The following is a 22,307-nucleotide window of genomic DNA, read 5'->3' on the forward strand; positions in this document are numbered from 1 at the left end:
TTCTTCTTTTGGGGGGACTTTTAGATGAAGATCTTGAGATCGAACTGGTTGAAGAAGAGCCTCCATTCCTAAGAGGGCACACCAAGCAAAGCATGGACATGAGCCCTATTAAAATTGTTAAGGTGAGAAATGCTGGGGCTCTAACCTGGATGTGTCAAGTGAATTTTTTTCCTTAAAGTAACTAGTTCAGCTAGTTTCTCTGAGTAGGTTATTACATCTGTGGAAGCAGAGCTCAGGCTAGAAGGTGTATTGACTGTTGGTCAGGGTCTAGAATATTTTTGTTTTAAAGGGTGATTGACTTGGCTTTGTTAATTTTTAATTCTTTTGTTCTCATTCTGCTGCATTTCGGGACAAAAGACGGAAATGGAGTGCTTGATATATTACCACTGCCTTTGCTCTTGTCTTAGGCTTGAATCATTCATTACCTTGCAGATTCAAAGGCAGTTTTGAAGGGTTCACTTCATCAGTTGGGACTGACCTTCACTAGAAAGCTGTAGCACTGGGTGCTCTGGAGGCCAGAGCTGTGAAGAGAAAAATTCATGGAAAATTAGGATAAATTATTAGGTTTGGAAAAGGGTATTTTAAAGGTCTCCCAGCCCAGCCACCCATCATCGCTTATAATTCACTCATGTGTCCTTCTGCAGCACTCTTTCCCTGTGGTTTTCTGTTTGTTTGACCTTGTTGGTAACAGTAATTCACCAGCCCTTAAGGAGACCCATTCCATCTTCACGGGGATCTGATCATAAGCTCTTCTGTAGTTGGAGCTAAAATCTCTCTTACTGAGGCAGCCATGTTAGTCTTAATTTTAGTTCTTGGGATCATCTAGAGGAAGTCTTACCCTTTTCTTGTGTGTCCCATCTCTCTTGGGGTTCTCATCTCCAAGCCAAACCCCTCCAATTCTTTTATAGTCTGGTACATGGAGATGAACATCCTTTTAGGTGGGTCTCATTTCTTAGATTCAAGAGGTTTAACCTCTGCATTTTATTTTCTGGACATTTAACACATGGTGAGATCTCATTCTGATGTTGCATGTCTTCTGTTGCACTAGAACCCGGATGGTTCCCTCTCCCAAGCAGCAATGATGCAGAGTGCCTTAGCCAAAGAAAGGCGGGAACTCAAGCAGGCCCAGCGGGAAGCTGAGATGGATTCTATTCCCATGGGGCTCAACAAACACTGGGTTGATCCTCTGCCTGATGGTAAGACCTTGGGTGGGGTGTGTGGACTTTTCAAAAACAATCTGAGCTTTCAGTGGTGTGTTAAGTGTCCGACTCTTGATCTCAGCCCCACATTGGGCATAGAGCTTACATAAAAGAAAAAAAGAATTATTATTTTTGTAATTTTAAATATTTTATTTTTAAGCAAGCTCCACACCCAACATGGGACTTGAACTCACAACCCTGAGATCGAATCGCACACTCTTCTGACTGAGCCAGCCAGTTGCCCCAAGAATTTTCTATGCTAAAGATAATACAACTTTGAAGCTTCTTTTTTCACATAATTCTTTGTGCAGTAAATGCTAAGTCAGTGCTAGATACAGTCATAACGAGTACTTAGTAATTTGGGTGAGGCAGCTGGGGAGCTTGAGGCATGCTGTGAATTAAGTAGATGTGATCCCTTCTCTTATGAGGCTTGTAATTTAGTAGGGAAAATGAAGATTAATGAAATAGTTACCAGCTAACTAACCACATCACTACCAGTGCAGTGTGAAGAAGTACAGGTAATGTGTGTCACTTCTCTGAGAAGTTGAAACCTGAAGCATAAATAGGACTTTGTCAGAGGGGATGGGGAGTCTGACAGGTTGTCCCAGACTGAGGAGTAGCCTGGAGTAGGGATGTGAGGTGGAAAGCAAGTCTGTATAGCTGGAATGGAGTGGTGGGCCGAGTGGTGGGCATGAGGTGTGGGGCACCCAGGTCTTAGGAATTGGAACTCCATTCTAGAGTTCACTCAGAGGTGTTGCCAGGTGCTAAATGGGAGGGGCACGATCAGAGTTGCATTTCCAAAGGATTGTTGAGCATGCCCTGCAGAATGGATTAGATGGGATGAGTGTAGACACGAGCTGACCTTGGAGGCCTTTCTGATATAGGAGAGAGGATGGTGACTTGAACACAGAGATAGCAGACAGGAGGGATCAGTTGGGGAGATGGGGTTTGTTGAATGTTGGGGGTGGGGCACTGAGGTAGCTGGAGGGTAATACTGTCCCCTGTTTCCCTTTGCAGCGGAAGGCAGGCAGATTGCTGCCAATATGAGAGGTATTGGGATGATGCCCAATGACATTCCCGAGTGGAAGAAGCATGCCTTTGGGGGCAACAAAGCTTCTTATGGGAAAAAGACCCAGATGTCAATCATTGAGCAGAGAGAGAGCCTGCCCATCTACAAACTGAAGGAGCAGCTGGTCCAGGTGAGAAGCCTCTTTATGATGTACTGGTATGGCAATAGTGGTGTTTTCTAAAAGAAAGATGATGGGCAGCCCAGGTGGCCCAGTGGTTTAGCGCTGCCTTCAGCCCAGGGCGTGATCCTGGAGATCCAGGATCGAGTCCCACGTCAGGCTCCCTGCATGGAGCCTGCTTCTCCCTCTGCCTGTGTCTCTGCCTCTCTCACTCTGTGTCTCTCATGAATAAATAAATAAAATATCTTTAAAAAAATAAAAGAAAGATGATATGTTTGAATTAAAATTAGCTGGACGGGTATGTGTACGTTTGAAGTGGCTTTTCCAAAGAGGATAGGAAAAAACAACATGTGCAAGTACTTTAAATAAATATATATATGTACACATATACATATGCACATATATATATGTTAGTATATACATTTTAAAAATTTATCTGAGTAATCTCTATACCAGTGTGGGGCTTGAACTCATGGCCTTGAGATCAAGAGTCCCATGTTCCACTGAGTGACTGAGCCAGCCAGGCACCTCTACATTTTTTTTTTTTTCCAGTGAGGAAATAAATCTGAATGAGGAGCTCCTGGAGTGGTTCTGAGTGGGCAGGGGTGTTATGTTGCACAGAGCAGCATCTCCTGCCAGTAAGAGAAATGGGCATGCTTGGCCAGGGATCCCATATGGGCAAGATTTTGCTCTGGGTACTTATTTCCATTTTTTAGAGATCGGATTTGAAGACCAGCAAACTTTCCCTAAGCAACCGAGTTTACTAGTGCCTAGTGAATCTTTTCTGTGCGATCTCAACCATACATAAGCAAGTACAAATACATATGTACACACATACATAAATGTCATGTCTTAGGTATACTGTATATTTCTAGATGGCAGCATATGATGCATATGTTCTGCATCTTGCTTTTCCCCTTAATGATTTAGCTCAGAAAATCTTCTCTTTTTTTTGATGGTGCTTCATTATGTGGATGTTTTCTGGCTTACTTAACTAGTCCCGTATTAATAGACATATAGATTATGTCAATCCTTTGCTATTATAAATGGTGTAGAAATAAGATGACTTTTGGGTAAAGTACTAGAGATTTGGCAGTGGAAGGGATTTATTTTATTTTTAAAAATTTTATTTATTCATGAGAGACACAGAAAGAGAGGCAAAGACATAGGCAGAGGGAGGAGAAGCAGGCTCCATGCAAGGAGCCTGATGTGGGACTCAATCCCGGGAATCTGGGATCATGTCCTGAGCCAAAGGCAGGTGCTCAACTGCTGAGCCACCCAGGTGTCCCAAGGGAACACTTTATGTACCCTTTTTATTTACTATTGAATTCTTTAACCACATGCATATAGTACTTAAAATATATATATACATAAAATCAGTGATAGCTGGGTGGTAGTTTATTTATTTTTAAAGATTTATTTATTTGAGAGAATGCACGCACACAAACAGGGGGAGGGGCAGAGAGAGTGGGAGAAGCAGACTCCCCACTGAGCAGGGAGCCTGATGCCCATCTTGATCCCAGGACCCTGGGATCATGACCTGAGTCGAAGGCGTCTGTTTAACTGACTGAGCCACCGAGGCGCCCTTGGGTGGTGGTTTATGCTTGTAGCATTACCTTTATGTTTTTATGAATGTGAGAAAACCAATAACATTTTAAAAAATTAAATTGAGTCAGTTAAAAAAAGAATACCTGTAAAATTTCAAGTTTTTGTTTTTTGTTTCTTTTTTTTTTTAAGATTTTATTTATTCATGAGAGAGAGAAAGGCAGGGACATAGGCAGAAGGAGAAGCAGACTCCCTGTGGGGAGCCTGTTGCAGGACTTGATTCCAGGACCCTGGGATCACAACCTGAGCCAAAGGCAGATGCTCAACCATTGAGCCACCCAGGCACCCCTCAAGTTTTTAAGTTATACTTGCAGTTCAAATAAGGAAGAGCATTGCCCATAGAAAATCACCAGTAGGGACGCCTGGGTGGCTCAGTGGTTGAGCATCTGCCTTCGGCTCAGGGTGTGATACCGGGGTCTCGGGATTGAGTTCTATGTTGGGTTCCCTGCAGGGAGCCTGCTTCTGCCTCTGCCTATGTCTCTGCCTCTCTCTCTGTGTCTCTCATGAATAAATAGATAAAATCTTAAAAAAAAAAAGGAAAAAGTTGCACAAATTAAAAAAAAAATCATTAATATTTTTTCTTTGCATGATTAAAAATAACCTGGTTGTAATTTAGCATGTGTACATTATTATATCCCTTCTTTCTTCTTTATTTTTTTAAGTTTTTATTTTATTTATTCATGAGAGAGAGAGGCAGAGACACAGGCAGAGGGAAAAGCATGCTTCATTCAGGGAGCCCGATGTGGGACTCGATCCTGGAACTGGGATCACACCCTAAGCCGAAGGCAGATGCTCAACCGCTGAGCCGCCAAGGTGTCCCAGCCCTCTTTCTTCTTTAGCATTAGAACGTAAACATTATTTTCCTTTTGAGTAATGTGTGGGAAGTTTTAATGACTGTATTTACATTCTGTTGCTTTCAGGCTGTCCATGACAATCAAATCCTGATTGTTATTGGAGAGACAGGATCTGGGAAGACAACGCAGATCACCCAGTACCTGGCAGAGGCAGGCTATACTTCCCGGGGCAAGATTGGATGTACCCAGCCCAGAAGAGTAGCAGCCATGTCAGTGGCCAAAAGAGTGTCGGAGGAGTTTGGATGTTGCTTGGGCCAAGAGGTAAGTGAGTAGTGAAGCTGTTCTCGAAATACCTGCAGAGAGTGTAAAGGCTCAGATCTCTGTACAGTGGGAATAGGCTTGTCTTTCTTCAGGTTTCTCTTGAGGGGCAGAGGGTTCTCGTCATCAGTGATCCACTCAGGATCAAGCCCAAGGCAGATTCACTGTGAGGAAATCACTACGAATCTTGGTCAAATTCTTACCTCTTAAGATTACAGGTAACAGTCTGACCAGGCTGAAGTCTTGCCTGGTGATTGCAGAAGGAGAGGTTTGTGTCTAAGGTTTTCAGCTTCACCTCTGCTTTAGGTGGGCTACACCATTCGATTTGAGGACTGTACCAGCCCAGAGACTGTGATCAAGTACATGACAGATGGGATGTTGCTCCGCGAGTGCCTGATTGACCCCGACCTCACACAGTATGCGATCATCATGTTAGATGAGGCTCATGAGAGAACCATTCACACTGATGTGCTGTTTGGATTGTTGAAGAAGGTAACTATGTTCTCTTTGGTTGCCCTTCCACCTGTCGGGGACTGAATCCTGGGAATCAGATTTGAGGTTCCTGTGCCTTTTTGCTTAGTCCTTAGTGAACCACATTGCATTTCCCTTTAGACGGTTCAGAAACGGCAAGACATGAAGCTAATTGTCACCTCAGCCACATTGGATGCAGTGAAGTTTTCTCAGTACTTCTATGAAGCCCCCATCTTCACCATTCCAGGTCGAACATACCCAGTGGAAATACTATACACGAAGGAACCTGAGACAGATTATCTGGACGCCAGCTTGATCACTGTCATGCAGATCCACCTAACAGAACCACCAGGTAGGAAGAAGGAGCATTTTCCCCTCTTAGGCTGAAAGTCCTGATGGGGGTAGCTTTTCTCTCATCTTTTAAAAAATGCCTATTAAGGATCAGTCTCTCTGTAAGCCTAAGTCTTGTATGTTTGAAGCAGCAGTAGAGATATAAATAATGGTGTACAGGGTTTAATTGTACTCTATTTAAGCATGGAGACACACATGCAAATAAGAATGGACACAAACTTTTAAAAAATAAAAAAATATTAAAAATAACACTCTAAAAATGAAAAACCAGAATAAACATGGACAGATGAAAACCTCTTGATTTATTAAGGATTGGAATAGAGTATGTTTTCCATCATCTGGCATTCTTTTCAGGTCTCTGTGGCCTTTGTATAGAATGCGCACACAGGAAGTAAATGTTCTCTTCTTAGGTGATATCCTGGTCTTCCTCACTGGTCAGGAGGAGATTGATACTGCTTGTGAGATCCTATATGAAAGAATGAAATCCCTGGGACCGGATGTTCCAGAGCTGATCATCCTGCCAGTGTACTCTGCTCTTCCCAGTGAGATGCAGACCCGAATCTTTGACCCAGCTCCACCTGGCAGCAGAAAGGTAACAGTGGGCAGGGATGAAGCTCCCGTGTGCTCTGGAACCACACGATGTATGTACCTGGCCCTAACAGGGATTGCCTAAGGTGCACACACACACTGTGTTTTCTTATGTCTTAGAAAATAGTCCAATCAGTTTGTTAAGGAATAAGGATCTTGTATGTAGCCCCTGCTCCTCTTCCTCTCCTGTATTCGACAGATATTTTTTCAGCATCTCCCAGGCTTTGGGGTACACAAAGCTGCAGTGTGAGGCCAGGCCTCTCTCTGCTGTGGGGCATCCACCAGTAAATAGGCCGTGAACATATGGTATGAAAGAGCTGCTGGGACTGTGGATACCCAGGAGGGGAGCCCCATGCCCAGAATTCTCAGAGGAAGTAAGGATCTAAGCTTGTCCTAAAGAGCATGTGGCTGTTCCTCTGGTTAAGAAGGGCTGGAGGACAAGCATTCTGAGAGGACAGCATGTGATAACCTAGGGACAAGAGAGTGTGGCCATTTCAGGGAGCTGCCTACTTCTGTAGCTGGAGCTAACTGCATGGGTATGCATGTAAGATAGTGGGAGAGGAGACAGATGAATTTTTTTTTAAATAACGGCCTTACCAAGATACAATTTACATACCATACAATTCATTTTTTAAAAAATTTTTATTTATTTATGATAGTCACACAGAGAGAGAGAGAAAGAGAGGCAGAGACACAGGCAGAGGGAGAAGCAGGCTCCATGCACCGGGAGCCTGACGTGGGATTCGATCCTGGGTCTCCAGGATCGCGCCCTGGGCCAAAGACAGGCGCTAAACCGCTGCGCCACCCAGGGATCCCAATTCATCCCTTTAAAACATACAATTCAGGGGGCAGCCTGAGTGGCTCAGTGATTTAGTGCCACCTTCAACCCAGGGCATGATCCTGGAGTTGTGGGATCGAGTCCCATGTCAGGCTCCCTGCATGGAGCCTCTTTCTCCCTCTGCCTGTGTCTCTGCCTCTCTCTCTCTCTGTGTGTCTCATGAATAAATAAATAAAATCTTTAAAAAGTAAAATAAAATACACAATTCAGCGGCTTTTAGTATATTTACTGGATTGTTTGACCATTAATTGCCATTTTTCATGGGAATTAACCATTAATCACTATGGTTAATTTTAGAATAATTTCATGACCTCTAAATGAAACCCCGTACCCTTTAACAGTGACCCCCCCCCCCCCCCCATTCAGCCCTGTGCTCAGTCCCTGGAAGCCGCTAAACTACTTTCTGTATTTCTGTATTTGCTTATTCCTGACAGTTCATATAAATGGAATCCTAACGTGATCCTAGGTGACTGGTTTCTTTCACTTAGCACATTCTCAGGTTTCATCATGTTGTAGCAGTTTTAGTGCTACTTTTTTTTTTTTAATTGCCGCATAATATTCTATCATAGAATGATATTCTATATCCAGAATGTGGATGTACCACATTTTGTTTATCTTTTCCCCAGTTGTTGGATATTCAGGTTGTTTCCATGTTTTAGCTATTATGAACAATGCTGCTATGGGCATTTGTTTACAAGTTTCTATGCGGACATGTCTTCATTTCTCTTGAGTATATATACCTAGGAATGGAAGACTTGGATTTGAATAACACTGAAGAGTTAGAATGGACAAGACATAGTGGGTAGTTGGAGGGGTAGGAAAGAAGGGCAGGGAGAAATCAGAGTGACTCCCTGCTTTCTGGCATGGACAGCTGGATGGAAGATAGTGCTGAGAACAGAAACATGGAGGAGGAGCAGGTTTTCGGGGGGCTGGAGGGAGAGATGGCAATTCCTCCTCTGTTTTGTTCCTGATGATTGGACTTCTTTTTAAGAGGGCTCTGCAGCTCTGTGGCAGGTGGAAGCCTTTCAGGGCCAGTGAGATGCTGGCATGATGCGAGATGTTCTGGTGCTTCCTCGCAATGATTTTTCCAAGCAATTGTGTTTTATTAGCTGAACCTCTGGGTGGAAGAACAGTGGTAGTGCCAAGCCGAGACCAATAATCTTCTAGATCACACATTCTGCTACATACACACAAACTGTGAAATTCCTCTGCCGCCTCGTTCATTTTATGATCAGAAAAAAAAACAAAAACAAAAAAACACACAACAAAAACATCTCTCTCTTGTTCCACATACACTAACAGCCCATTTTGTAGTCCAGATGTCCCCATGGGGGAAGAAAAATCTCATTTTGCACTGGCACATGTGATGCCAGGAAATCTCTGCTTTCCCAGGGTGCAAGAAAATTAAAATTGTAGTAATCAACGTTGGATCTAGAAAATGAGATATGTGGCCATTAGCACCAAATGAAATTGGCTTTGATTGGCCTTTTCTTTTTCCTGTTCTCCTTCTCCTCTCAGGTACCGCTACCTTGTCCCCAATTTGACCTTTAAGATGAAGGCACTTCCCCTTCCACCCATTTGAGGCCAGATTAAGTGCTATCTAATCTAGAGAGGGAGAGAATGGCACAGTCCTTCGAGAAGATGTCTGAAGTCAGATGTCCTGATTCACACCTCAGGGCTGAGCCTGGGCAGCTTAATCCAGCAGTGTCCCTTTTGTCTGCAGGTCGTGATTGCCACCAACATCGCAGAGACCTCGCTGACTATTGACGGCATCTACTATGTGGTGGACCCTGGGTTTGTGAAACAGAAAGTTTACAATTCCAAGACTGGCATTGACCAGCTTGTGGTCACTCCGATTTCTCAGGTTGGTGGCTTCTACCCACAGCTGTCCTGAAAATCCTCGTTAGGGTGTCTAAATTTTTTATGGTTTGGTATTTTGAACTTCATTGTTTCTTTTATTTTTTTAAGAGATATTCTTTTTAAATATTATTTATTTGAGAGAGAGTGAGTATACAGGCAGGGGGAAGAGCAGAGGTAGAAGCAGAAGCAACACTCCCTGCTAAGCAGAGAACCTGATGTGGGGCTCGATCTCAGGACCCCAAGATCATAACCTGAGCCAAAGACAGACGCTTAACCAACTGAACCACCAAGGCACCCCTGAACTTTATTGTTTTCAAAGAGGATCCTTTAAGATAACTGGGTGCTTTTGTGAGATAAAGGACATTTTGTGTGTAGTTTGTGTTCAATCTTTTGGATAGTGTTTCAGCATTAAAAAGCTTGCTAAAACTGGAACTTAAAAAAGTTTCAATTCTAGCACCCTAGATTATAAAACTTATAAGGACATATTTTAAAAAATATTGTACTTATCCACAGACATCTGAGATAGTAATAATTCATGAGATGTTAATGGATTTCTTTTGTAATTGTGTAATAATTTCCTGCCCAAATTATATTTAAAAATGAATAACTTGATCAGCCTTTTTGAGGGCATTTTGGCTACAAGGCATCCAACATTTAAAAGTTCATTTTTTGAAGATAACAGTTCCACTTCCAGGAATACATCTGAAAGTTTAGCAAGCATACATCTAAAGGTAAGGGAAAAGGATGTTCGCCAAAGTATTATTTATATGAAAGGAAACCTGGGAAAATTCTAAATGAACTCCAAAAGGGAAGTCGTTTAATAAAATATGGTATATGCACGCCATAGAATGTTGTGTGGCATTAACATGGTGGTGGGCATCTATATTTAATGACATAAGCATATAATTGTGATATATTATTTGAAAAAAGTAAACCGAAGCATAGTATGAATAGTAGAGTCCAACTTTTGTTTAAAAATAAATGGTGCATGCTTGTGTACAGCATATGTGTGCATGCCTGAGACAGAAAGTGTAGTCGGCATGGTAGTTGGGGTTACTTGTCGGTGGAGCTGCTGGTTATTATGCTGAGGGGCGAAGTGCATTATTTTCTTTGGCTTTTACATATTATCTTAATATTTTATAAGAGGGATGTGTGATTTTCATAATCCATAAAAATCATAAGGCTGTTGTCATTTTGGGCCTTAAGAGATACCAGCTACCATTTGCAGAGTGCTTACTAAATGCCAGTCACTAGGTACTTGCACATACATGAACTCATTTGCATTCTCTCATTCATTCTTAGTGGTAGTAGATGTTGCTGTTTTCACAGATGAGAATGAGGCACAGAGAGGTTAAGAGACCTGCCTAAGGCTACACAGCTGGTGGAGCCAGGATTTGAAGCTGGGCAGTCTGGCCCCTGCCTGTGTGCTCTGTACCATTTCTTGGGGTGGTGCTTGCCACTTTCAGTGATTGAGAAATAAGCTACATTTGTTCTCCCTGATTTGGAGAGAGATGTCTGTAGAATGCTATATGTGATTGCTGCCTGCCTTAATGTGGTTAGTGACCTTTGATACTCTCTCCTTTGGTTTGGGACTGGAAGAGGAATTTGTAAAATCCTGATTTGTAAGACAGATGGTTTTGTCAGCAAATGGCCGTCTTCAGATTGCCATTCATGGTTTCCTAGCAATCTATGGCTAAACTACATGTATTTTTTTTTTTTTTAATTTAAAAGTTAGTTGTATTTAATTCAGAGTGCTTCCTGGTTTGTTGGAAGAGGGTACGACTCATGATCTCAGGGTCATGAGTTTGAGCTCCACTTTGGGTGTAGAGATTACTTAAATAAATAATTTAAGAAAGAAATTTATTCATCCCTGGGTGGCTCAGCGGTTTAGCGCCGCCTTCGGCCCAGGGCGTGATCCTGGAGACCTGGGATCGAGTCCCACATCGGGCTCTTTGCGGGGAGCCTGCTTCTCCCTCTGCCTCTCTTCTCTCTGTGTCTCTCATGAATAAATAAATAAAATCTTTAAAAAAAAAGAAAGAAAGAAACACTTGAAAAATTAGCGTCCCTCTCCCCTACGTAGTGTAGAGAAGTATTATATTATTTTGGGGATAAAGAAGAAAAAAATTTAAATTGCTCATAATTCTATTGCCACCACTTTCTCATTTTGATGCTTTTCTTGCCCATCTTTTGTTTGTTTCTTTCTTGTTAGCAAGTCTAGTAGTCTTGCTAAGTGTGCAGTTTTGTGCATTTTTTTTTGTTTAAACATTTAATTTTCTTGATTATTAAGGTATAATACATGTTCAACACCAGATATTTGATAAAAGTAAATAGAACTGATCCACAAGCCTACCATGAGAGTTAGTCACAGTTTTAGCGCTTTTTGTTCCCAGTTTTTCCTTCTGGTAGTTTTTTTGTTTTGTTTACAAAATTAGTATTGTTCTGTATCTTGCTTTTTCACCTATGTACATGAACATTTTCTTCTGTTATTGAGAGTTCCGAAGCTGATTTGGGAGGGGCGCCTGGATGGCTCAGTCCGACTCTGGCCTCGGATTAGGTCTTGATCTCAGGGTCTTGAGTTCATGTTCCACTTTAGTCTCCATGCTGGGCCCTGGAGTAAGTGGAGCCTCCTTAAAAACACACAAAAGAGCTGCAGAGTCATCACTGGTAGGATCAACACTACATTTCTTGGGTTCACTTACATTTTTTATCCCAACTGTGGGGATGGTGTTTCTCATTTTTTTCTTCTTTTTTAAGATTTTATTTATTTATTCATGAGAGAGAGAGAGAGGCAGAGACACAGGCAGAGGGAGAAGCAGGCTCCCTGTAGGGAGCCCGACATGGGACTGGATCCCAGGTCTCTAGGGTCAGGCCCTGGCTGAAGGTGGCGCTAAACCGCTGAGCCACCTGGGCTGCCCATTTCTCATATTGTGTTACGCTTTTTCTCGTATATTGTGCCACACTATTTTTAAATGTGTATTTCTGCGATCTTTCAGTGTTTCTTCCATTCACATTGCTTGTATCTGCCTCACTTGAACAAACTTTCCTGAAATGCCGAGTTTTAGAGAGGGGATGATAAGAGCCTTGATAGTCTTGGAAATGGTCCTAAAGGAAGTGAAATAAACCCCATTTCGGGTTCTGCCAGCTGCTAAGCGCCCCCCTTTTAGCAGATTTCCTAAATCTGGTAAAGCTGTTATGCAATGTTCAACAGATATGTTACTTTTATATGCCCTCCCCTCCAGGCTCAGGCAAAGCAACGAGCTGGCAGAGCTGGGCGGACGGGCCCAGGGAAGTGTTACAGGCTGTACACTGAACGTGCCTACCGAGATGAAATGCTGACCACCAATGTGCCGGAAATCCAGAGGACCAACCTGGCGAGCACGGTGCTCTCGCTCAAGGTAGAGATCACTGTCTTGTTAGGATGGGCTGGTGGAACAGTTTAATCGTATGTCCATAGTAAAGGAGTATCGGTTTTATGAACCTTGTTAAATATTTTAGTAACCTCGTGGAACTAGTCCCTTTGAATGGAATGCAAATGGCTGTGATAACAGCCTCTCTGCTGCGGGGCTAGGGCTAAGTTGGCATGTCTACTGTGAGCACACGTTTTTTTTCTGACCATAATAACCAGCAGGATATTTGGTTATAAAAGATTTTGGTTAGGGGCATTTTCTAAAAGGATATTAGAAAAATCTAATTCATGCCAAACCGTGGACAGGCAGTCACACTTCCTTCAACCCTGATCCAATTCTCTTTTAGAATGGAAGCGAAACCCCCAATCCAAAAAACGTTGCAAGGGAACTATCAGTACAGGTTTCAGACTGACCCTCAGGGGGGCTGGGTTTTCATTCTGAATCATTGCTCTTCCTCTCTAGGTCCCCAGTGAGGACCCTCATTCTCTTTTGGCAGGGGGAGCTGCATGAATAATTTCCCAGCTGATGGCATCCCCACCCCCTGACACTGATGCTGCCCTGGGGCCCTGGCACTCTCACTCTGCTGGTGCAGAGTGCTCTGTTGTAATTTATTATTCATTCTCTGTAAGAGAGGCTAACACAGAGCTTCAGAAAAAAAATCCTGCTTTAGTCTCTGGAGTGAGAACAGAGAGGCATCTGTGGCTCAAAGTTTTGCTCTGAGCTCTATGTCCTTGGCAAATTTATCTGCTCAACCGGCTTTTCTATATTCTCCTTTCTAGAAGTGGGCTATTAATAGTATCTATTTTGAAAATAAATGAGATAATACAGGTAAAGGCCCTTGGCACAGTACTCGCTGATTGCTAACATAATTCCTTGTAGTTATTATTCACACAATAAGCATTTATTGGACACCTGCTGTGTTTATAGTCACAATCACTTTAGGGAAAAGAAACAGAAGGCTTAAGTCCTACCACATCCCCCTTAAACATGCTTGGATAGTGCATCACTCATTTGTTTCTTCAATTCATCAAATTAGCCAACACATTGGCTATCGAATATCGAATGCCAACTCTTTGCCCGGCATACAGCCTGCACGGTGTTACTGGTGTTTTGTGTATCTCACCATTGTGAACTCTCTGGGAGCCAGGCTATGTCTTAGTCATCTTCCTATCCCTGCCACCTGATGCAATATGAGGCACTTCCTCAATGCAAGGTAGAAATTATGTGTGCAAGAGATAGGACAAGCTGGTATGTTGTCCTTTTTAAAAAATATGGTAAAAGACACAACTTATTATTCTTGTAACCTTTTTAAGATGTACAGTTCAGCAGCAATAAGTACTTTCCCAATATTGTGCAGCCATCACCACCATCTATTTCTGGAACTTTGTCATCATTCCATAGAGAAACTCATTACATGGCACCATCCTTTATCTCCACCACCACTACCCCAGCCCCCATGACCATTATTCCACTTTCTGGTCTCTCTGAGCTTGATTTCCATACCAATGGAATCATGCAGTGTTTGTCCTTTTGTGTCTGGCCTATTTTGCCCAGCATCGTGTTTTCATAGTTCATTGTGTTATATAGCATGTGTTAGAATTTCATTCCTTTTTAAGGGTGAATAATACTCCTGGTGTGCATATACTGCATTTTGTCTATCCCTTCATCTGTTGATGGATATTTGGGTGGTTTCTGTCTTTTGGCTTTTGTGAATAATGCTGCTATGAAAATTAGCGTACAAGTATCTGTGTCCTTCTTTTCAGTTCTCTTGGGCATATCTAGAAGTTGGAATTGTTGGGTCATATGGTGATGTATGTTTAACTTAACAAGAAGTCACCATTTAACATTGCCACTGACATTGCATAAAGGTCCCTGTTTCTCCACATCCTGGCCAACCCTTGTTCTGTTCCTTTCCCTATTATAGCCATCCTAGTGGGTAGGCTATAATCTTGTGCTTTTGACTTGCATTTCCCTGATTACCAGTTCCGTTGAGCATATTTTCATGTGCTTTTTGGCCATTTTTATAACTTATTGGGAGAAATGCCTCTTAATGTCCTTTGCCCATTTTTGTTTACTTGTATTTATGTTGGTTTTTTTTAAAGATTTATTTGTTTATTCATGAGAGAGAGAGAGAGAGAGAGAGAGGCAGAGACACAGGCAGAGGGAGAAGCAGGCTCCATGCCAGGAGCCCTCCGCGGGACTCCATCCTGGGACTCCAGGATCGCGCCATGGGCTAAAGGCAGGCGCCAAACCACTGAGCCACCCAGGGATCCCCGTTGTGTATTTTTTTAATGATTTATTGATTGATTGATTGATTGATTTGATTTGATTTTTTTTAAAGATTTTATTTATTTATTCATGATAGTCACACAGAGAGAGACAGAGAGGCAAAGACACAGGCAGAGGGAGAAGCAGGCTCCATGCACCGGGAGCCCGACGTGGGATTCGATCCCGGGTCTCCAGGATCGCGCCCCGGGCCAAAGGCAGGCGCCAAACCGCTGCGCCACCCAGGGATCCCTGATTTATTTATTTAAGTAATCTCTATACCCAATGTGGGGCTAGAACTCAACCTTGAGGTCAGAAGTTGCGAGGTCTTCCAACTAAGCCAGCCAGGTGCCCATTTGCCCATTTTTAAATTGTCATCTTTTTGTTGTTGAATTGTATCTGTATTTACTTTGAAGGCGCCATTTTTAAAGTTTCCTGAGAGAGTATATGCTTTCTACCAGTCTGAGTTTTGTGTGACTCAGCCCTGGAGATGACTGCTAATCTTGTTGATGACTTCCTCCTTGTAATAGAAGAAATAGGAAAGAAATGGACAGGTACACTCCCTCCATGTTAACACTAGCAGGGCTGACTGTCCAATCACATGCTTTCTTTCCTTCTGTTCTAGGCCATGGGCATCAATGACCTGCTGTCCTTTGACTTCATGGATGCCCCACCAATGGAAACCTTGATCACAGCCATGGAGCAGCTCTATACGCTGGGGGCCTTGGACGATGAGGGCCTGCTCACTCGTCTGGGCCGCAGGGTAGGAGCCAGACTGAATTTCCTGTTTTTTTAGTCCCTGGCTAGCCTTCCATTCTCTTTGTTCTGTGCACAATTAAACTCTGAGGCCCTCAGTAGGGGCCTACTCTACTTTGAGTAGAATTCTAGATGCCTGTTTTATTTTATTTATTTATTTATTTATTTATTTATTTATTTATTTATTTATTTATTTATTTATTATTTATTTTTAGATGCCTGTTTTTTTTTTTAGATGCCTGTTTTTATTTTATTTTTTTTTAAAGATTTTATTTATTTATTCATGATAGTCACAGAGAGAGAGTGAAAGAGAGAGAGGCAGAGACATAGGCAGAGGGAGAAGCAGGCTCCATGCAGGGAGCCCGACGTGGGATTCGATCCCGGGTCTCCAGGATCGTGCCCTGGGCCAAAGGCAGGTACTAAACCGCTGCGCCACCCAGGGATCCTAGATGCCTGTTTTTAAACTGGGTTTTCCACTGTCGCTTAAAACTATTACTACTTTATTAGGAAAACAGATTTTATCCATAGTCAGTTTTATTTCAGGATGCATTATTGAGTCTAGCCTTAATTTTAAAAGATGTCTGCAAAATTCTCATCCACTCCGGGAGTAGTTAACGTTCTTGGTCACATACATTTTGTTGAGGTTGATTTGGGAAAATAAAAGACAACATTCTTGTGATAGAGACCGGCGCTCACGTTGTTGCGCTCAGGTGAACCGTCCTGTAGTGTGTTACCCACTCTGCTCAGTGTCTGTCACTGGCATACAGATGGGTCTTCTGAGGGCAGCAGCTGTAGTCTCCTCTTCTCCCTCTAGATGGCAGAATTTCCCCTGGAGCCAATGCTGTGCAAGATGCTGATCATGTCCGTGCACCTGGGCTGCAGTGAGGAGATGCTGACCATCGTGTCCATGCTGTCAGTGCAGAATGTCTTCTATAGGCCCAAGGTAAGGAGTTCAGACTTGTTCAGGTACAGGCGTGGCAAAGTTGGTAGAATCAGCCTCTTGCCACTGCAGTACTTCACATAACCACTCGACAGGGCCAGTTGGGACTCCCCGGAACTGCTAGGCTGTCACTTAGGAGCCACTGGACAGAGAGTGATCCTGTCCCACCTCTTGGCAGGATAAACAAGCCCTCGCAGATCAGAAGAAAGCCAAATTCCACCAGACCGAAGGGGACCACCTCACCCTGCTGGCCGTGTACAACTCCTGGAAGAACAACAAATTCTCCAACCCATGGTGCTATGAGAACTTCATCCAGGCGCGCTCCCTGCGCCGGGCCCAGGATATTCGCAAGCAGATGTTAGGCATAATGGACAGGTAATGTCTGGTGACTGGCCCCATGTTTGAGTTGAGTCTGCCTGACTATCCTGTCTGTTCCTCTTTTGGTGTACCTGAGAGGTTATAGGCTTCTCACATAAGCCTTTTCTGTCTTTGTTATAGCTCTCCCCAGGCAAGGGTGGAGCTGAGAGTCACTTCAGAAAGTTTCTAAGAAGTTTACTTATTAATAATAGAAAACTGCTTTGTTTATAAGCATCTGGAACATTACAGGTTGAATTGAATAAAATCTCTGGCTCTTCCTGCATCCATCCTGCCTGTGATGGAGCTGCCCCTGTGGTACATTTAGGGCTGGGAGAGGGGAACCCCAGTCAGTCTCTGGGGACCTGAAGTGGGGGTGTGGGGTACCATCATTCTGGAAGATAGAACCTCTGAATGCAGAGGTGTCTCATATATTTATCCTCTCTCAATCTGTTAGACACAAGCTGGATGTGGTCTCCTGTGGCAAGTCCACAGTGCGAGTGCAGAAGGCCATCTGCAGTGGATTCTTCCGAAACGCTGCCAAGAAAGACCCACAGGAGGGCTACCGGACACTGATCGACCAGCAGGTGGTCTACATTCACCCTTCCAGTGCTCTTTTCAACAGACAGCCCGAATGGTAGGTGGGCCGATTGAGGTCTGGGGGCAGTCGTGTACAGAAAGAACCTGTAACTCTCCTAGGCCTTAGCATTTGGGTCTTTGCCCAGCCCAGCACTTTCCTCCAACATTGCTTCCGTTTCTAGAGCAACAGAAGCCTGAAGTAGGCACAGTATCAGGCCCATTTGATAGAAATAAAGTCCTAGGGTTGGGAGCCAAGGAAGATCTTAGAGATCGTCTAGTGAGATGGTTTAAATGAGTTTTTTTTAAGTAGCACTTAAAAAAAAATTGCAATCTTACACACCGTAACACCAAACTGATCTAAAACCACACAGTGTTGTCATACTAGGAGGGGTTGGAGATGCAGAGCCTTGCTGGTTGGCCTTCCCCAGTGCCTTTGGCAGGCCCCAAAGCTCTTCTTTCAGAGCCCCAGAATTCTGTGGAGACAGCCTTAAAAACCACCCTCCCAGTCCACAGAGCAGGAAACCCAGATCCAGAGGTGTTACTGGCTTCATGTTACTTAACTAGTTAGAACCAAGACTAGTTAGAGCAAGGACTAGAATACATCCTGACAGCTTTCTTATAGTTAGAGGTGTGCATACTCCTCAGTATGGGAGTGTGGCTCATGAACAGAGACTGCAGCCTCCTGAATGGTCACACAGGGGAGGTAAGGGGGTAAAATGCAAGTTCTTGCGGCCCGCCAGGGACCATGGGGACTGTGAAGTGAGGCCTGCACAGGTGGCTTGAGCCTTATCTCTGTCCCCCACCTAGGGTAGTGTACCATGAGCTGGTGCTGACGACGAAGGAGTACATGCGTGAGGTCACCACTATTGACCCCAGGTGGCTTGTGGAGTTTGCTCCAGCCTTCTTCAAGGTCTCCGACCCGACCAAGCTAAGCAAGCAGAAGAAGCAACAGCGTCTAGAACCCTTGTACAACCGGTACGAGGAGCCCAACGCTTGGAGAATATCCCGGGCCTTCCGACGGCGCTGAGAGGCGAGACTTATCTACCTGCCTCTCTCCTGCAGTGGTGGCCTAGGGCCTGGACTCAACTCTTAGCAAGGAAAAGCTGGTCCTGGGGATACAGCTGTCCAGTGACTAAATATCTTCACTGGCCATTTTCTAAACTTGCCTCTTAACTTCTTCCCTGGTGGTAAAATAGAAACAGGGATTTACGCCTGGTTTGACCAGAACCCGCAGCTCTGACCCCATCAAGACACTGTGGCCAGCTGGGGCTCACAGCTAGTGTGGGAGTACAGGGCATTGTCTCCACGAGACGGACAACTCATGTAGCCCTAGGACGGGAAGAGTCGTGAGCATCTGAACCCAGATGTAGTGAGGGCCTGATGCCCTAGCTGGGACTCTGAAGAAGGGAACCATGAAGCTCATTGACAGTTGGCCCCACCTCCTGCCCCTGTCCAGCCCCTGTGCTTTTGTTTAACCTCCTAGAAATATTTATTTTCCTATGGAAACATAAATGGTTTTCTGTGGCTGTTTCTTCTAACTGAAAGGTTAGGATATTGGCCTGGGCTCAGGGTGGGTGGGGAAATTGGTGGCTTTGGTGCACATGGTAGAGAGTCCCCTGTAATCAGAGCTCTGGGGCTCTTTGGTTTCGGGGGTGACGCATAGGCCAGGCCTGCAGTCCTATCTGTTGACACCCGCGTGAGCCCAGCTCTGCCGCATGGCCCCATGATTAACCACATCCACTGCCCCTGTCTGGGCACTTGAGTGGTAACAGATGCAGCATATTGAATACAGAACGCTTTCCCTAGCTCCCTCCTCTGCATGCCACACAGTGTGTAGCATGCCCCTTTTTCCTTTTGAAACATGCAAGGGTCATCACAGCTTTTGTTTTTATTCCTCCCACCCCCACCCCCAGGTCTTCAATGGGCATCCACAGAGGGTTTTGTTTTTTTTTTTTTAAGATTTTACTTATTTATTCATGACAGACACACTGAGAGAGTGGCACAAACACAGGCAGAGGGAGAAGCAGGCTCCCTGCATGGAGCCTGACGTGGGACTGGATCCTGGGTCTCCAGGATCACGTCCTCAGCTTAAGGCGGCCCTAAACCGCTGGGCCACCAGAGGGTTTTTATGGTCAAAGCCTCTTGTCCCCCACCACAAACGGAAAACCTATGGAACCCCTCTCAGCCAGTTGGTGCTGCTATTGCCAAGTGAGTTTCTCATAGCATATGGTTGGAGAATAGCCACCTCCCAGTGGCCCTCTCACAGTTCCTCAGGAAGTGCTCAACTCAAAAGAACACCAGACACATGCTGCCCGGCCAGGTTGTGAAGCCTCTGGAAAGTGGGTCTGGGTGTGGAGCTTCTAGAGAAGCCCCTGGGGGATTGGGCACATCAGATATAATGGCCTCCACTGCCTTTTTCATCCCAACTCTAGTAAGTTCTGGAATGATATAAATACTAGAACTATGGAATGGTACACCAGATGCTAAAAGATTCTAGGACATTCTAGGATGTAATAGAATGTAGGCGGTCTTTGGGCAGCAAACTGACCACCCTAAAGACAGTTCAGAGGATCCAGCCCAGAGGAATAAAGGCCAGGACATCTGCTGACTGAGGTCCCTGCCCCTTCCATGGGCTGATTTGTTCAAGTGTTCCTCAGGAAGCCAGGCCAGTAATTATGGGCAGGGGATCTTTGTGTGTTTACCTTTTAAGGCCTTATCAGGAGAGAGAGGCAGGGGCCTACAAAGGAAACCCAAAGTAAAGCAGAGGCTGGGCACACAGCTCCCCAGTCTCCACTTCAGGGACAAACTCAAGGCTTGGCAGCCACCTGCCCCAGCTGAGTGACCAGCCCTGGAGGCATCGGCCCGTAGGAGGTTGTTAAGGCAGTGGGGTGGAGAGGTTTGGGATTTGAGCTGAGGTTGAGAAGAGTGAGAGAGAGCAGGCCTAGTCATCTTTGGTGGATTAGTTGAGCAGAAAAAAGGACACTAGCTCTATGGGTGTTCCTTGAACATCTACCCCATGAGCTGGGGTCACTTCTCTGCGCTGTCAGTATGGCTAGGGTCTGACCTTGAGACTGTCCATCAGGAAACAGCATGTGGGCAGCATTATTGAGCCTGCTCAGAGGGAGAAAAGGCCTAGATTGGGAAGGAGGACTTGCCTGCTGCTCCCACACAATGGGGCCCTTGTTTCTCTTCCTTGAAACAATATTTCCCCGAGATTGAGTGACAGCCTAGGAGAGGATGTGGATCTCCTGCAGAGAGCTGGAATCTTCTAGGCCACTCACCACAGCCCTGCAGGAGCCTCGCTCAGGAGTTTCCTGCCCCTGTACATGTGCTGAGTGTGCTTGTGTATGTGGGGGAACCATCCCAGCAGGGCTTGTGTAAACTCTCCAGCTGCGTCAGGCTTCTCGGTCCAGGGTTCACCTTCATCCAGCCTGGAGCTTGACTGCCTCCTCCCAGTAGTGGCCCTCCAAGGTTAAGGATTTGAACAAAGAGCTGTGAGGAGTGGCGTGTTAAACACTTGAGAGGGTAGAGGTCATATGTCTCAAGCTGTGGATACTGCTTCTCATCCAAATCTCTGTCACCCCTTTATGCAAGACTCAGGACCTCAGGGTTTCCACTGACTTCTCCAGCTTCCCACTGAGATAGCCTGGCTTTAATGTGGAATTAAATTACGTATTTAAAAAATTTATGTATTTTTAAAAAACATGTATATTTTTGAAAACTTGCATTTTAAAATGTACTTGTTCCTTGCTCTGAATTTTAAAAGTAGGTTGATGTTTTCAGTTTCTAAGAAAACAATGTTGCCTTTTATTTGTGGGTAGTGGTTGACAGGCATCCCTTCCTTTGAAGGCTCGGACGCTAGGGATCCAAGCTGGTTAAGTCTTCATGAGGGCTGGGCCAGCGCAGCCTCCGCAGGGCTGCGGTTCTGTTAAGTGGAGTGCATTTTCACCGGAGCCTTCCATCCTGCCCCTCACACCTGAATCCCTTGTGAGGTCTATTGTCTCCCTAGGTGTTAACTGCTTTCTCAACCTTGCCTTTCCCACTCATCCACAGAGAAGGGCCCCAGCATTTAAATCTGGGGAAGCAGCACATGTTTTTCTACTCCCCTTTCCCTGAAGATCCAGTGCCCTCTTCCTTCATTGGCAGAACACAGGGCTTGCTCCAGCCTCTCCCTGCACCCCCTTGCCCGGGTGCCTTCTCCCCCCCATTCTCCAGACCATCTCCATTATAAACACTTGTTCCCAGTTTCAGCAAAAACAGAATCCTGGAGTCCCAGCAGAAGGGGGGGGCAGGAGGGCAGCCCAGGTGGCTCAGCGGTTTAGCGGCCGCCTTCAGCCCAGGGTGTGATCCTGGAGACATGGGATCGAGTCCCACGTGGGCTCCCTGCAAGGATCCTGCTTCTCCCTCTGCCTGTGTCTGTTCCTCTCTGTCTCTCATGAATGAATAAATAAAGTCTTAAAAGGGGGAGGGTAGGACACACAGTTGGGGTGTAGACCTAGGTAGCTCAGTCGTGGGAACAGCAGCACAGAAACCACAGGCCAAACTCTGCCTGAGGGAGCCTCAGAGGGCCTCAAAGCTCAGTAGCCAGTGGCCTGGGAGCACCAGAGGGGGAAAGAACAGGTATCACTGAACCCATTTTTCAGAGGAAAAGTCCAAGGTTAAGTTAACTGGCTTCCCAGATCCATCTGGGAAGTGTCAGGGCCAGACCCCAACCCTGGTCATCTGTCCCAAGGCCAAAGCTCTTTCTGAACCTCCGGGTCCTTCTCCCATGGTAGTAAAAAGGACACAGAACAAC

General features: G+C 44.9%; 1 protein-coding gene across 2 annotated transcripts in view; it reads left to right on the plus strand.

Moving 5' to 3' along the window:
- The window catches only part of DHX8 (DEAH-box helicase 8), a 31,916-nt gene extending 12,892 nt beyond the window's left edge, over positions 1–19,024 (plus strand). Inside the window, exons 10-24 of one of the 2 annotated variants that reach the window (XM_072780748.1) lie at positions 25–122; positions 1,049–1,196; positions 2,217–2,398; positions 4,912–5,106; positions 5,410–5,595; positions 5,716–5,926; positions 6,336–6,517; positions 9,075–9,215; positions 12,451–12,606; positions 15,509–15,646; positions 15,930–16,055; positions 16,454–16,582; positions 16,758–16,954; positions 17,391–17,570; positions 18,320–19,024. In XM_072780748.1, coding sequence (XP_072636849.1) covers positions 25–122; positions 1,049–1,196; positions 2,217–2,398; positions 4,912–5,106; positions 5,410–5,595; positions 5,716–5,926; positions 6,336–6,517; positions 9,075–9,215; positions 12,451–12,606; positions 15,509–15,646; positions 15,930–16,055; positions 16,454–16,582; positions 16,758–16,954; positions 17,391–17,570; positions 18,320–18,539 — 2,489 coding nt within the window. In that variant the 3' untranslated portion in view covers positions 18,540–19,024. The remainder of the gene's footprint in view (positions 1–24; positions 123–1,048; positions 1,197–2,216; positions 2,399–4,911; positions 5,107–5,409; positions 5,596–5,715; positions 5,927–6,335; positions 6,518–9,074; positions 9,216–12,450; positions 12,607–15,508; positions 15,647–15,929; positions 16,056–16,453; positions 16,583–16,757; positions 16,955–17,390; positions 17,571–18,319) is intronic. The other variant, XM_072780749.1, reaches the window with a different exon arrangement.
- Positions 19,025–22,307: the final 3,283 nt, after the last annotated feature.

The sequence above is a fragment of the Canis lupus genome, chromosome 16 (genome assembly GCF_048164855.1).
Source record: "Canis lupus baileyi chromosome 16, mCanLup2.hap1, whole genome shotgun sequence".
NCBI classification, from domain to species: Eukaryota; Metazoa; Chordata; class Mammalia; order Carnivora; family Canidae; genus Canis; species Canis lupus.